Genomic DNA, 14933 nt, shown 5'->3' on the forward strand with positions numbered 1-14933 from the left:
TTCAGGGAGGAGCCAAGTCACTCTCTGTAATCACCCAGTGGAAGGTTCTGGAGCCTTCTGAGTCCTAAATTGTGCTGAAGTTGTGTGTGCCGCTCTGCCCATTCCCAGACCTTTTTTGGGAACCCCTCCAGCAGGCACTGTGTCGGGGCAAACTCCTTGTGGAGCTGGAACTGCAGCACAGCAGGGAGCGCGCAGAATGCACAGCTGACAGTAGCAAGTTGTCTGAAGATGCTGACAAGGGCTGAGGTCCCCCCAGCATGGGGGCTGTTTGGAGAATGACACGATGTCACTGTGTCTGGAGAGCAGAGGTCATCAGTGACGAGGACGAGTTGGAACAAGGACTGTCTGCACGTGGGGGGACCTCCGACAGGCCACCGTGGTGGTCTGTGACCTTGCCCTCTGCTGTGGCGTGGGCTGGGGTGGACGGCGGCACTGTCGGCGGTCGTGTGTAGTCTCACCAGTTGTCGGTTAGGGAAGCTCGTGGTGTCGGCCATGTGCAGACTCAGTCTGCGTCAGTGATCATCTGCAGAGCTGACGGTCTGGAGCGCTGGTCATCTGTTGTGACATGCTGTCTGTGGACTGTGGTGGTCTGTGCGGAAGATGGGGACCCACAGCAGAAGGCAGTGAGCAGAGTCTGAGGCCCGGAGGAGTGAGATGGGAACAGAGCGTGGGGCACGTTGAGGGCCCAGGGCAAGAGACGGAGGGAAAGAGGTCCTGGCGGATTCCACTCGTAAGAATTCTGGGAGATGCCGCCTGATGCATAGTGGCAGAAGGCAGGTCAGCGGTTCCTAGGGAGGGGTCATTGGACTAGGAAGGGGCAGAAGCGTCTGGCCCGTTGCTCGGGGCGACAGTGTCACTGGTGCTCGTCCAGCACGGACGCTGATGGACGTGCAGGGGCTGTGGCCGGACGATGCGGACCTTGTGTCTGAGGCCCAGGTGGGTGGCTGGTTTGAACTGAGGGCCCAGGGAGGGCGGGAGCCGGGTCCTCGCTGTTGTCTGAGGGTGGCTGGCTCTGGGCGTCAGAGGCGCCGTCTTTGCCGACCGCTTCTGCGAAAGTATCTGCCTTCATTTTTGGAACTGAGGTGAGCTGCGTCCAGCGCAGCTCGGGATCGTGTCTGAGGACGGGCGATGCAAGACCTAAGAAACAAAGAGACAAAGAGCGAAGGTGGGACCAGGGGACTCGATCTTGTGGACCCAGAGCCCCAAAGCCGGGTCGATGTCATATTTATCAGGGGTACACAGCTCAGAAAAAAATGCGATCAAAGAGGGGGGCTTTAGACATTCCTTGCGGTAAGCGCTAAGTTCTGCTTGTGGGTTCACTGATGAATTTCAGGCCATCCCTTCCAGGAACAGTCACTCTCCTGGGGGTGTGCAGAATTTCTGAGTCTATCCTGTCGCTGCCTCCGGGACATCTCGAGATAGCGAGCACGTCCCCTGGGTTCAGCAGCAGCTTTCATGCCAGAACAAAGTTCTGTTAATGGACGATCTGGCTTTCCAGGACCATCTGTTTCACCCTAAGGAAATATCTGCCCTCCTTCGTGCCCTTATGGTCAACGTCAGGATCACTCGCCACACATTTTCTTTAGCGTGACATGTGCTATAGATCATCTATTGCGCCAGACATTAAAACAAAGCAAGCATGTGCATTTTAAGCAAGCAAGTGTGAATATAATATATTAAGCTCGTGGAAATTTAGGAGTGGCTTCTTTTCTAGCCGCTTGTTGTCCAGCAGGTTGTTTCCCAGAAGAGGTGGGAGCACGGCGGTGACACGGGGCAGGAGGGTGAAGACGGTCTGGGGGCTGCTGAGGCCCCTCCCGGCCTGCTCGTATTTGATGCGTGAGTCACGTTCACTGGTGCGCGGGCCTGACATTCTCCTGTGGTGGCTCACCCCACCCTCGTCCACTCCCAGCTGCCAGGTCCCACCGCGTTTGGGTCTGCTCTCTGCTGTGGGCTGGTGGGCCTCTCTCGGGTCCGGGCCTCTCTTGGGTCCTGGCCTCCAAGCACCCTTCCATTTGCCCCAGAACCCTTTCTGTCAGAGCCTGTTGGAGGTGGCATGGCTGGCCGGGAGCCAGGGTCACCTGGGGGCACTGCTGACGCACAGGAGGGGCCAGTAGAGAGACGACCTCAGAACGGACTGCGTTTGGAGGCGGGGTCTTTACTGAGGAGATGAAGCTGAAGCCAGCAGGGTGGCCCCGATGACGGGACAGCTAAGAAAAGGGGACCCAGGCGCACAGAGGGATGACCACTGGAGGACCAGGCAGGAGTCGGCAGTCTGTCCACCGCCAGGGAGGCCTCAGGAGGAGCTGGCCTCTGACACCTGAACCTGGACGGCCCGTCTCCAGGACTGTGAGACAGGAATGTCTGTGACTCCGACCGCTGGGTCGTGGCGCTGGGTCGTGGGCGGTAGCACACCGTCTCCCGGTCTTGGGAGCAGAGCGGGCGTGATCGTGTGTGTGGGCACAGTGGGCACAGAGCCCCTGTGTGGGAACTGTGGGTGGTGGGCATCCCCAAGGGGCCTTCCAGCCACATCTACCAGTGCCCCACTCCCTAACTTCCCTTGGAGGCTTGTGGTTCCAGAGACCAGAGCTGCGAGGCCGAGCGCTGACAGCACCTGCCGTGTGTCAGGCGTGAGGCTGGTGACCTGCCACCCCGTTTAGTCCCTGAGCCTGGCTGGCTCCCAGGAAGCCTGTCCAAACCCTCCCCTGTATCTGTGGCTCTGATCTCCCTTTTCCTCTCTTTGCTGTGCCTTTCTGTCTGGCTTCCCAGACCCAGGTCACCGCTGAGGCGCTGGGCGGGTCCTGCTGCCCTTCCTCCAGCCCATCTCCTCGGCTTCCCCTTCCTGCCCATCCTCTGACCACCTCACCTCACCCCCGGCCCCCGGGGCAGTGGCAGTACCTGCCATCCAGATCTGGTGCCCTGTTTCTGATTTCCAAGAGAAAGGAAAGCTCAGAATCGCTTTCTCACCAGGGACGTGGTTTAGAGACCAAGGCTACAGGCTGGGGCCTGAGTGCCAGGGCTTGGATCCCTGCTCTACCCCGGGCCTGCTGTGTGGCTGTGGATGAGCTGCTGCAGCTCTCTTCCCCCACGGAGGGTGGAGCCGCAGGAGGGGTCGTGCTGGTGCCACGCCCACGTCCGCCCGCAGTGGCTGCTGCTTGTTACCGTCCCCAGGGAATCGCTCAGGTGAGAGCAGCTCCCTTTCAGAGGCATGTGTACATCTGGCGAAATCGGGAGTTCAGAACACAGCCCCTGTGCTTCCAGCTTTCTCAAACAAGGGCTCCGGACACGCTGGCGCTTACTGCCTACACGTGGCTGGGAGGCCCCGCCACCCCCTTCTCCCTGGAGTCCCTGCTGGAGCCGCTCAGTGCAGGGAGCATCTCCCTCGCCAGTGGATGCCTGCAGCCAGCTCACCTGCTTTCAGACACCGCACACGCCGTGCCAGCGAATAGGTCTGGGGCTTGGTTCACGTGGCCTGGATAGACCCCAGAGGCTGCCTGCGGGCCTCTGGGGGCTGGTGATGGGCTCAAGAGAGCGGACCCCTCTCGAGCGGTGGGAGGAGCCACGACTGTAAGATGAGCCTAGGCACGGGGGGGGGGCTGTTTAGACTGAGCCACGTCTAACGTGTTCCCTGTCTGTTCCCTCCTTCCTTCGATGCTGGTGGGGGGCCTGTCCCAGGTCAGACAGAGGTTGGCACGTGGGAGACAGAGGCGGCCACCACACAGCAGGGCCTCGTGGGAGGAAGTGGCCTCGTGTGGGTGCCAAGGTTTATGGGCTTGAACTTGGGTCTGCGGGGCAGACTGCCTGTCTGAGGCTGGGACGGGGCGGGGGAGTGGGTTGTGCGGCTGCTTGGGGTGCAGAGTGGAGGCTGAACTGCAGACGGAGATGGGGCTGGGAGGGGTCTTCCGTTGTCCGGCTGGGGAATTGTGAGGACGTGGGCTCTGGCAGTGGCCGTGAGGGTTGAGGTGAAGACGCTGGTCTGAGAGCGACCCCGGAGGTGGAGCTGACTGGACACGGGGTTGGGAACGTGGGGCTCCGAGTCGTGTGCTCCAGGCCATCCTCTCACTGACGCGCCTGTGAGGAACTCGTTTCCAGAGTCAGTGGGGAAAGCAGAAAACAGGCGGCAGAGCTGCCCCGGATAACTGACCGATGGCACCAGAGGAGCACAGCCCCTCCTCCCGCCGCCCAACCCGCTGCTTTGGCCCCGGGGCTCCCGTCCACACGTGCGGGTCAGGCGTGAGGCTCGGGGGCCGGCGCTGTGCGTCTCAGGACCCCTGACGCACGGCCGAGGACCTCGTGCGGGGGCTTCCACCGTCGTGCCCATTTCAGAAGTTAAACTTGGTGTTTCTTAAGGATTTTTATTAAACTCACTTAAAGGCTGTAACGAGCCCATCCCACGTTAGCGTCTTGTGACAATGGCTGTTTCCTGGAACCGTTTTGGTGAGGACTGTGCTGCGTCTTCGCGAGCCTCCTCAGCGTGGCCCTGCGGTGCCGGTGCCCGGCCCTGCTGCCACTGCTCCACGTGGGGCTTTGGTGGGTGCGTGGGAAGGGGACCGCTGTGTGGGAGGGACATGCTGTGACCGCTTTTGGATCAAGTGGCTCTTTGGAAACGTGCCGAGTCTTGGCTGCGCCGTCCCTGCGAGCTCAGCTGTGCCGTAGGTGAGCATGCCCAGCTCTGCTCCGCCCCTTCTGCCCTCCCCAGCGCTCTGCCGGCCATGCCAGCTCTCGGGCAGCTCAGCGGGTTGGGCGGGGGCAGCTGGGAGGAGAGGTGCACTTGGCGGTCGGACATAGCGTCCAGGGGGTTAAAGGTTACAGGTCTCCCTAGAGTTGGCAGTTACATCTTATTTCTGCTGCTGTTCAGCCTCCCAGGTCCCTCCTGAATCCTAGAACAGAGGCCAGAGCAGAAATCAGGGCTTTGTGGTGGATCCTGCCCAGCAGAGCTGCGGGCTGGGGCCAGAGGCCTCCGTCCAGATCGGGCAAGGTCTCTGCGTTTGCCTGCAGGACCCCGGGCAGACCCCTGTCAGCTCCAGCCTCTCCCACGTGCCCCTGAGCCTCAGCAGCCGGGCGCCCTCCCCACAGGGCTCCTCGTGCACAAGGTGATGGAGATTGGAAACTTTTGTTCCACTGAACTTTGCCAGGGAGCTATACTTAGCCACCCAGTGGAGGCCAGGAGTGGGCCCTCCGAGTATAGATAGTAACCAGTGGGCTATTTTCAAACTCCCAGAGAACCCCCAGAATATTCTGGGCCAAAATGGTATTTATAGAAGACTCTGGGTCTCGGAAGGGAAGCCATACCCTTAGCGCGCCTGCAGCTTCAGTGGGGAGGTCTCTCTCCCTGGGGAGCGGGGCAGAGAGCCAGGCCTCTGAGACCCTGGGCGTCCCCTGTTCCTGGACCTGCACCCGGGGCCAGGCGCTCGCGCCCCGGGCACAAGCGGCACCCGGCGGGTTTCTGTCCACTGCCCATCACACGCCTCCTGGGAGCACTGTTCACATGGTGGAGACGCCGTCCCCACCCTCAGCTCGTTACGTGGTTCTCCTCTTGTCCAGAATCCTGCAGGTTTCTTAGGCTCCTGCTGTCACCCGGATGTAGCTGGACTGTCACCAAAACGCCTGCTTCCAACTCCTGGTCCTGAGGCTCCTGTCTCTGCCCTGCTCCCGCCTCGGAGAGGTGCCAGCAGCGTGCCTGGGGTATCGCAGTCAGAAGGCCTTCTTTTGGGAGGAAAGTGGAAATGTAATGTGTAAAAATGGGTTGAGAAAAGCAAGCCTGTATGTGGGGGATCCAGACAGTGGTCCCTGAGAAAAGAGCTGGCCGTGCCCACCTCACCTGGGACGAATGTGAGCAGGGGTTAGGTCCCCTCCCAATTCCCATCTGTGGGTGTTGAGAGGGGGTTCAGAAACCTGAATTTTAAGTGAGCCTTCTGGGTCAGTGCTGGTGATCAGACAAAACCACGAGGACAGTGAAGCAGGAAGCCACAAGGCCTGAGTGGCCAGTGGGGAAGTGGCCCTGTGGAGGGACATGGCATGCTGAGTGCAGCCGCCCTGCTCGGAGGGAAGCGTCTCCGCCGTCACTCCATGTCGGCACCCTGGCAGGTGCCTGGACCTCCCTTCACCCCATCTGCCAACCCATCCTCCGCCACCCTGTCCTCCACCAGCCCAGATATAAATATAAGAGCATTTTCCATGGGCCGGCACAGAAGGGCAGACGTGGACTTTATTTTAAGCCTGTGAAATTCCTTTCCTCCGTCCCCAACAGGTGCATTGCCTCATTTAGATATTGGGGCTCAGAAATAGAACACAATTTACAATATAGCTTCCTTCAGGCATCTGGATGCCATTTAAAAAAAAAAAGTCCAGTGAGATGCTCGGGCACAACACAGACGTGGTTGGAGTCTCGCCTTCTACAGAGGCTGGAGAGGCCGCCCCCACACAGCAGAGGGCCGGGCACCTCAGGAGACGGTGCAGGGCAGAGGCCCGTTCTCTCCTGGGCTCCTGACCAGGACGGCGTGCTCAGGAGGGAGTGGGGCTCGCGGTGCTTGCAGAGGAGGCACTCTAGCAAATGCATCATGAAGCCGACTGCCCCCCTTCTCCCCTCCCCACCCTTTGAAGCCTGGGGGCAAAGGATTCATTCTTCTCCTTCAGTCCAAGTACAGGGACCCGCCAGGCATCTCTTGGCAAACTGTGTTCTTATCAGCTGTTACAGGGTGAACGGTGCCCTTCATTCTCATATCGAAACCCTAACCCCCAAGTGCCTCAGAAGCCGGCCTTATTTGGAGACGGTCTTTGTGGCTGTAGTTAGGCAGATGAGATTATGCAGGTGGGTCTCACCCAGCACGACCAGTGTCCTTACAGAAAGGGGAAATTTGCCCACATGACGGGGCAGAGATGGGGGTGATGCTTCTACGAGACACAGACCATCAGAGCTGCCAGCGAACCAGCAGGAGCTGGGAGAGGCCGGGACAAGACCCCCTCGGTCTCAGAAGGAGCCAGCCCGGCCGGCACCTCGGCCTCGGGCTTCTGGCCTTCAGGACTGCGGGAGAGTGAATTTTTGTGGTTTAAGGCACTCGGTCGGTGGGATTTGTTATGGCCGCCCCAGCAGACTGACACGTTAGCTACACGGCACATTTCCAGCCTCTGGTCCCGGCCCTCTGTCCCTCGAGGGAGGCTGACCCCTGTAGGGGGAAGGCAGCAGGTCTGGGAATGTGAGGGAGACTTCCTCACAGAGGATCTTTGTTTCACCGGCAGATACAGTCTGATGCAGGCTGGAGCAGGGGCTCTCCGGGGTGGACAGTTTCATCAAGGTCACCCTTGGTCCAGAGAAGCCCAATGACGAGGCCAAGTTTGCTCTGGGATTTGTCCACGCCCCTTCAGTGGCTGTCATCACACCAGCCACCAGGGCTTCAGCCCCGACACGTCCGGTGGGGGGCCCAGGGCTGGGGCTGCAGAGCAGTGGATGCCATGGCCCGGCGTGGTTCTGGTGGGCTCGGCAGGTCTGGAGGCCCAGAGTGGAGAGACGGGGCCTCTGCTGCTTGCCGTGTGGCTCCATCCTGGGACCAGGACCTAGGTGCTTAACTCTGTCACTTGGCCGGGGCCAGCGTGGAACTGCTGACTGTAGGCCAGCACTCCTGCAGAGAGGAGCAGGTGTCCCCTGTCGGCGTCAAGGACTCGGTCATCTCTGTTAGACTCAGGCCTCCTTCCTCATTCCTGAATGCCACCCTCCAGGCGGCTCAGACCTGCTGGCAAGGGGCAAGGGCAGCCCACTGGGTGACCGCCTGGGGGCTGGGGGTGAGGGAAGGCCACCTGCGAGAAAGAAATGGGGTCTCGTGTTGGTCTGTGAGTCAGCTTGGGAAGGCGTGGATCTCAGGCAGGGTCAAAGGCCAGCTGCTCGCGTGATTGGGGGACGACACGGCCTCGGCCAGGCAGGCGGGAGGCTGGGTCACTGTGGGCAGGCGGTGTGGGCTTGGCACCTCGCGGAGGAGGCTGCAGTGAAGACGTGTGTGTGTGTTTAGCAGAGGGGCTGCAGGTGCGGGACGGACTCTGCATTAGACTTTGGGGAGGTGACTCCCTCTGCAGACACTCGCGCCCTCACGCCCGGTGCCGGTTCATGCCCCGTTCTCATCCTCACCTCTTCTTCCAGAGGAAGGCACCTGGCTCGCCTAGGCCCCGTCCCATAACCACTGCACAGCGCAGTGCTCCCTGACTGGCCGGAAGAGCCTTGATCACCCGCAAGTCCTGCCGGGGGTGGGCCTCTGTCGGCGCTCAGGCGCCTCCGCGGGGCAGCACAGCAGGCCATGGGGACTCCCTTTATAGCCCAAGCCCCCCGCTGTGAGTCCTCTTGCTGCTCCATCTTTGGGACAGCCTAGTGAGGTGGGGGGTGCGTCTGTGCACGCGTGACATGAGGCAGATGGAGGTGAGCCTCGAGGCGGCTCTGCCCATGAAGGTGGACCGGACGGCTAGACTGTTCATCTGCAGTAGAGGGATCCAGGGCAGCCCTGCCCGTCAGCCTGAGGGCAGCCATCCTGGTGCCAGAGACCTGTCTCCCAGCAGCCGTAAGTGGGAGGAGCAGAATGGAGGCTCCCATCTCAGTGGAAGTCTCCCCAGGAGAGAGCCCCTCCTGCGTGCAGGGAAGGAGACGCCGCTGGGCGCGCGCTGGGCCCCGCCCCCCCAGAACGCGTGGCTCCTCCAGGGGCAGTGGGCTCTGGGGGCGAGGCCCTGCCCCCGCCTGCACAAACCCTCACGTCTCTAGGGGCCGGGGCAGCCGCCAGACTCCTCGTGCCGCGCCAGGAGTGCCATGCGGGAGAAGGTCTTGGCACAGCGCTTGCACTGGTACTTCTTCGTGTCCGAGTGCGTCTGCAGGTGGGCCCGCAGGTTGGAGCGGTCGGCGAAGGCCCTGCTGCAGTGAGGGCAGGCGTAGGGCTTCTCACCTGTGGGAGGGGAGGGGACAGGTGACCTTCGGAGTGGCCTGTTGCAGCGGCCAGGACAACACTGCAGAAGGCCACCCAGACTCACGGGTGAGTAACCCGTGCCCCACCGCAGAGGCTCGCTCAGTCCCTCGTGGAGGTTGTAATGCCTTCATCTCCTTGCCCCTCCCTCGGAGATAAGGGGCGGGGGCCTTGGCACTTGCCGCAGGGGGAGATGCTGGGGCCGAGGGGTCGTGCAAGAGTGAAGGGCTTGCACAGACCTTGGCTGGGGCACCCGGCTTCTGCTGGAGCCCTCCTGGGGCCTCTGCCACCAGCCCTGGGCGGCAGGTGCTCTGGGAGCCTCCTGGCAGCTGCCCTGCCCCCTGAAGGCCAGTGGAGGGGACCCATGGGGCTTGCACAGAATCTGCCACACAGGTAGTTGGAAGGAGTGACCCCGGGTCCGAGTGCATCTCCAAGTGGGCCCTGCACAAGAGCCAGGCACTCGGGGCCGGGGGGAGTCCCGTGTCCTCCAGGCCGCCTCCATGAGGGTGACCAGGGATTTGCACACGGTCCTTCTGTTGGGACCTTGGCCCCAGGCTGACCCTGGCAAGTCTAAAAGGAAGGGTTGTTGACCGTCATCTGTCCAGCTCTGCCGGCGTGGAGTGGCCTCTGGTTCTGCAGCCCTAGAGGCTCCCGGGAGGCACCAGCCTGCAGTCTCTGCGTCCTTGCTGCCTGACGCCTGCATCCCAGCCCAGGGCATGGATCCCTGACAGTGTGGCAGGGTGCCTGGGGACACCCTCTGCGAGGGGTCAAGGAAAGCCGGATGGATTTCCAACCTGGAAAAAGACTCCTGCAAAACCCCACTTTCCGTCATCTGCCGGGCTGTGACTCATGGACCCATGACCTGAGGGTCGGGGAGGCTCCAGTGACAAGACGTGTGTGTCGTCAGCGCCAGGCCCAGAGCTGAGTCTCTGTTCCTGTCTCTCACTCTTTCGCTGTGTGCTTGACAAAGTCCTGGACTCAAGATGGTGGCCTGGGTTGAGGTCCAGCTCAGCCACTGGCTGCCCTTGGGCACCGCCGGGCCCTCTGCTCTTCCTGGACAGTGCTGGTAATCTGCAGGGTGAAGGATGTGCCCTCCACCCCCTGCTTGACTCTTCCACAACCACCCCGCTCTCCTCGTCTGCTGTGTGGGGTCCTCACCCCCAAGCCAGGCCTTTCTGCCTCCTCGCCTCTCCGGCTGCTCCAGAATTCTGGAAGGCCGTGGCCTGTGAGCAGTGTCCATCCTGCGCTTAGCCAGGTGTTGTGAGCCGAGTCGTGTCTCCAGAAAAATACGTCCACGTCCTCAACCTGGGTACCTGTGAGTGTGGCCTTATTTGGAAGCTGGGGTTTTGCAGATGTTGTCAGGTTGAGATGAGGTCACACTGGAGTACATGGGCCCTGAATGCCATGTGCCTGGTGTTGTTATGACAAGAGATCAGTGTGGACACAGGCCGTGTGGGGACAGAGGCAGAGACTGGAGTGACTTGGCCACAAGGAATACCTGGGGCCACAGGGGCCGGGAGAGACAGGAAGAACCTCCCCACCAGACCTGGAGGGACTGTGGCCCTGCGACACCTCGATCGTGGACTCCTGGCTGCGGACTGCGAGGGAGACCCGGGTGTGTGGGCCTCTGTGCCGCAGCCTTAGGACGCTGGGAAGCAGAAGCCCTGTGTGGCTGGCTGCCTGGCCCTCCCTCCTTTCTAGGCCCAGCCCCGGCCCCACCAGCCCCTCGCCTGCCCTGGCGCCTACCCGTGTGGGTCCGGAGGTGGCCTTGCAGCAGCCAGGGCCTGGAGAAGGCCTTGCCACAGACGGCACAGAGGCAGGGCAGCGTGTGTGTCCGGATGTGCATCTTGAGAGCGCCCAGGCTGCCATACTCCTTGTCGCAGAACTGGCAGGTGAAACAGCGCTGGGCCTGCAGGGGGCACCGCAGCTGCCGGCGCCTGGCCAGCCTGGCCGGCGCGTGGGCAGGTCTGTGGCCGTGGAGGGCCTGCTCAGCCCCCAGCAGGCGGCCTGGGGTCTGGGCCCCGTCTGTGCCCAGGAGCGGGGGCCAGCGCATGGGCAGGGCCAGCAGCGGGGGCAGGTTGAGGTGGTTCAGGCTGTCTCTGAGGGGTGCGCTGAGGGCCCGGCCGGCCCGGGGGTCCGCCCGGCTGACGTCCAGGGCTTCTGGCCCTGAAGCCCCCAGAGCTTCCTCGTTGCACAGCAGGGGCAGGGAGGTGTGAGCGATGACGGAGGCGTGGTCCCAGGGCTGGGGAGGGTCACCAGGCGAGGACGGGGCCACCTTGTCTGGGAAGATGAGGGGCACCACTGGCCCCCCGCAGGCAGAACAGGCACCACTGATGTCTGGGAGGGGAGAGGACAACACAGGTGAGCCCTGAGTCCCCGTGTTGCGTGTTCCCGACTGGCATTCCCAGCGACCCCCACACCCGCCGTTTAAGCCCTGGGCAGCCCCGTGTGAGGGTGTGGGCTGCAGCCCAGAGCAGGAATCTCAGTTCCCCTTTAAAAATAGGGAAAGAGAAGCACCTCGCAGCAGCCCTCAGGGGCCAAGGAAGGAAGCCTCCGCCCACCTCAGGACCAGCTCGGGGCGAGTCCTCTGGGCACCCACGCAGCGTTAACTCAAGGGGCTTGGCAACGTGTGCAATAACTAACTAGCCTCCAGTCATCTCCTGGTCACCCCTCGCCCGTCGTGATGTGGGTGGACACAGCTCCTGCGGATATTCCAGTCAAGATGGTCTGTCCCGGACCCCTGTCTCCCGGCCTCGCTCCCATAATTGTGGTCCAGCACGCCTCATGCTGGACCCAGGTGGCAGGAGCCCCCAGAGCAAAAAGGCCAGCAGGCAGAGCTGAGTTCTGTGTTTCCCCAAAGCCCAGCTCTCCAAACAGCCCTCAGCTCGTTTCTTGTCCTTCATGCGTTGCCATCAATTCCTGGCCATTTCTAGAAGCGTGCCAAGGCTGTGCGTGGAGAAAGACAACCCACAAAATGGAGAAGAGACTTGCAAATCAGACATCTGGGGAGGGTTAGTGTCCAGAAACGGACAAAGAACCCCCACAACCGAGCGATAAAAAGACACATGACGACGTGAACCGACGTTTCTCCAAAGAAGATACACACGCGGCCAACAAGCGCGGGAAGAAGCCGACGCTCGACACCCCTAGCCGTCAGGGCCGCAGCGTACAGCTGCGCGGAGGTTCCACGTCACAGCCCCAGCACCGGTAGGGTTGAAAACAGGCGGTTACAAGCGCTGATGAGGACGCAGAGAAGCGGGAAAGTTAAGGAAGGTCCTCACACTCCACCGTCCTGACTCGTCGTCCTCCACCCCAGTCTTCCCAACTACAAAGTCAACACGCCAGGTTTCTGTCCTCCCAGAAGTGGGGGCTGGACAGTGACTGGCTGAGAGATGATGTCCAGGGAGGTTCTGGAGAGACGGCACTGGGGTTTCCGGAGAGTCCAGGACCCCCCACTCCACAGAGAAGCTTCACAACAGGCCCCTCTATGGAGAAAAAAAGTCACCTTCCTCAAGTCTCGGAGGTTCTGCCTGGCCCCAGGCATCACCGTGGAGAAAGCCCCTGTCGGGGGGCCTGTGCCGACTGCAGCGGGAGGCTGGGGCAGGGGCAGCAGTGCCAGGTGCTACTGACCGTGTGCTCCTGCCGGTACTTTAAATGCTTCCCCAGGGGATACCCGGGTTAGCTAGACTTTTAATTCATTCTGCAGCTCAGATCCATGGGGGAAGAGACTTCAAAGTTCCCCTCTGGCTTCAGGGGTTCCCTGGGGAGGCCTAAAAAGGCCCTTATTTAAGAGTGAAGAGTAGGGAAGCCCAAATCCAGCATCTCAGGTCTACCTGCGGTAACTGCTGGGCAGAAAGAGAGCTGGTGCGACCGGTGGGGGGCAAGGGAGGGGAGCGGGGCAGGAGGACTGGCAGCTCTGAGGCTGCTCTCCTCCAGCCACTGGTGCACAGCCGCCTAGACTAGCACGTTCAGGGGTAAGGCAGGGTACACTGTGGGACCAGTTTCCAGACAATGGTTTCTGAACTTTTGAAACTATGACTTGTGTAAATTTAATTTTCATTACACATATATATCTGAAACAAAATTTTCCTTTACCATGAGCACTGTGCTCTGACGGCTTCTGTTCTTTTTCATTTTATAAGATTGCTGGTGGTGACTCTAACTGGATCTCAAAGTGTGACTGAGGATCCTGGCCCTAGAATGTGCCCCCTGGTGGCAGCCCAGACTCAGGGACCCACCAGCCAGGACTCCCCCACCACCCGCACCCCCCCAGTCCTGAGAGGGCTGAAGGGCTCTGAGAGGGCATCAACTGGGGGCCCTGGCCTCCCTAATGTTCCTCCCCTCCGAGTCCCCCAGAGGGGCTTCACCCCAAGGAGCTGCAGAGCTGGGGGACGGCTCGACCACTCTAGAGAGGCCTTTGCCCTGGGACCTTCCCATGTCCCTGTGCCTAGCAGGGAATGGGAATGAGCGGACTGTCCTGGTTCCTGGACGCCCGTCTCCCCACCTGGGTGAAAGCTGCAGCCCCGTAGCCCAGCCTGCCTTGAGCAACCTCCACTGGGGTGAGGGGAGGCGGGAGAGAAGGTGTGAAGAGGCGTTGGAGGAGCCCAGTGGAACGCAGGCTGGGCCTGGGTACCACAGGGCCCCAGGGTCACTCTTCCTGTCCCCTCTGCTCACTGCTCAAGCCAGGATGCTCTGGTGGGCCCTTGGAGGACAGCCTGGTGGTCACCCTTTGTGTCTCTCCCCAACATCCATGGGACCCTATCAAACTTCTTGCACCAGGAATGACTCTGATGTCCCCTTTGCTGGGATGGGAGCACGAGGCCATAGGGAGAGAGCCCCCAGGGTGACTGGGGGCCTGGAAATTTCTCTAAGCGGAGAGAGAAACCTTACCCAGTCTGCCCCGATTCGAGGTCCAGATCCCCAAAGTGGACAAGGTGCCCGCGGGTCACATTCCTGCTTCTAGCTCCAGGATCTCTGGACCCTCCTCCCACCTGGGACAGGTGTCCTCGCTTCCGAGGAACTCGCCCCTCCTGCCGCTCAGGAGTGGAGCCCTGGGTGGCGGGGAGCCCGCAGCACCTACCTCTTTGCGTCTCCAGCTGCCCGTAATTGGGGACCCTGTGACTGGAGTGCGTCTTCACCAGGAAGGAGCGCGGCATGGTGCCCTCGCGCGGGTCCCGCGGCGAGTCCGCCGGCGCCCGCGGGCAGAGCCGCCCGCAGGTGCCTGGAGGATCGGGTAATTAGCATAGCGCGCCGCCTCGGCCAACCAGCACCCGGCGGGGCCGGGGAGGGGCGGGGCCGCGGGGCGGGGTTTCGGGCCACGCCCAGGACAGGTGCGCGGGCCGCGGGGGAGGGAGCGCGTGGCCGCGTGTCCAACCCACGGGACTTCCTTGGCTCGCGCCGCGAGTCACACCGACCCCAGGGCCTGGCGCACCCACTCGCCGTGGACTGAAGGGCAGAGGTCAGGGCTGGGCAGAAGCCCAGCCCGGCGCAGTCCGTCCAGCGGTGGGAGCGTGCGCGGAGCCCAGCCACGGAGAACCCTGCTCCAGCCCAGACCCGCAAAGGTAGGATTGCTGAGCACAAGCCCTGAACTCCAGAGCTGACCCAGTTGACGAGCCAGAGTGGCCCTGGATGCGGGGGGGCCGGGGGCGGTCCCCCGGCCTGGAGGAGAGTGGCCTCTCCTGGTGGGATGAAGGCCAGGAGGAGAAGGCGCTTTGGGAGTTGGCCCCAGGTCTCCAGAAAGCTCGTTTGGCAGGAGAAAGGGCACGGCCTGGAATTCTGGAATTTGGAGGGGTTCAGACACTTGAGTCACAGAGGGCAGCGTGTGTACTGGCTGCAGCAGCCTGGTCTGTGACCTGGAGCAGCCTTGTCCCTCTTTCGATGTTCCTTGGAGTCCTCAGTGCCGTAAAGGCTGAGCCCAGCCTGGGGGTCTGTTCCCTCTGATGTGGCCATTTTGTGAGGTCAGCCTCCGGGCCAGGGGACGCAGTGCCACCCCCGAGAGCC

General features: G+C 61.9%; 1 protein-coding gene across 1 annotated transcript; it reads right to left on the minus strand.

Annotated features, from left to right (window-relative positions):
* Positions 1-8733: 8733 nt before the first annotated feature.
* On the minus strand, positions 8734-14089 carry SNAI3 (snail family transcriptional repressor 3). Its single transcript, XM_072945926.1, has 3 exons — positions 14014-14089; positions 10680-11270; positions 8734-8915 (listed from the first exon to the last, which is right to left on the minus strand). The coding sequence occupies exons 1-3, from the start codon at positions 14087-14089 to the stop codon at positions 8734-8736; spliced, it is 849 nt and encodes a 282-aa protein (XP_072802027.1).
* Between the last annotated feature and the right edge of the window lie 844 nt (positions 14090-14933).

Source organism: Vicugna pacos, chromosome 21 (assembly GCF_048564905.1).
Source record: "Vicugna pacos chromosome 21, VicPac4, whole genome shotgun sequence".
Lineage (NCBI taxonomy): Eukaryota > Metazoa > Chordata > Mammalia > Artiodactyla > Camelidae > Vicugna > Vicugna pacos.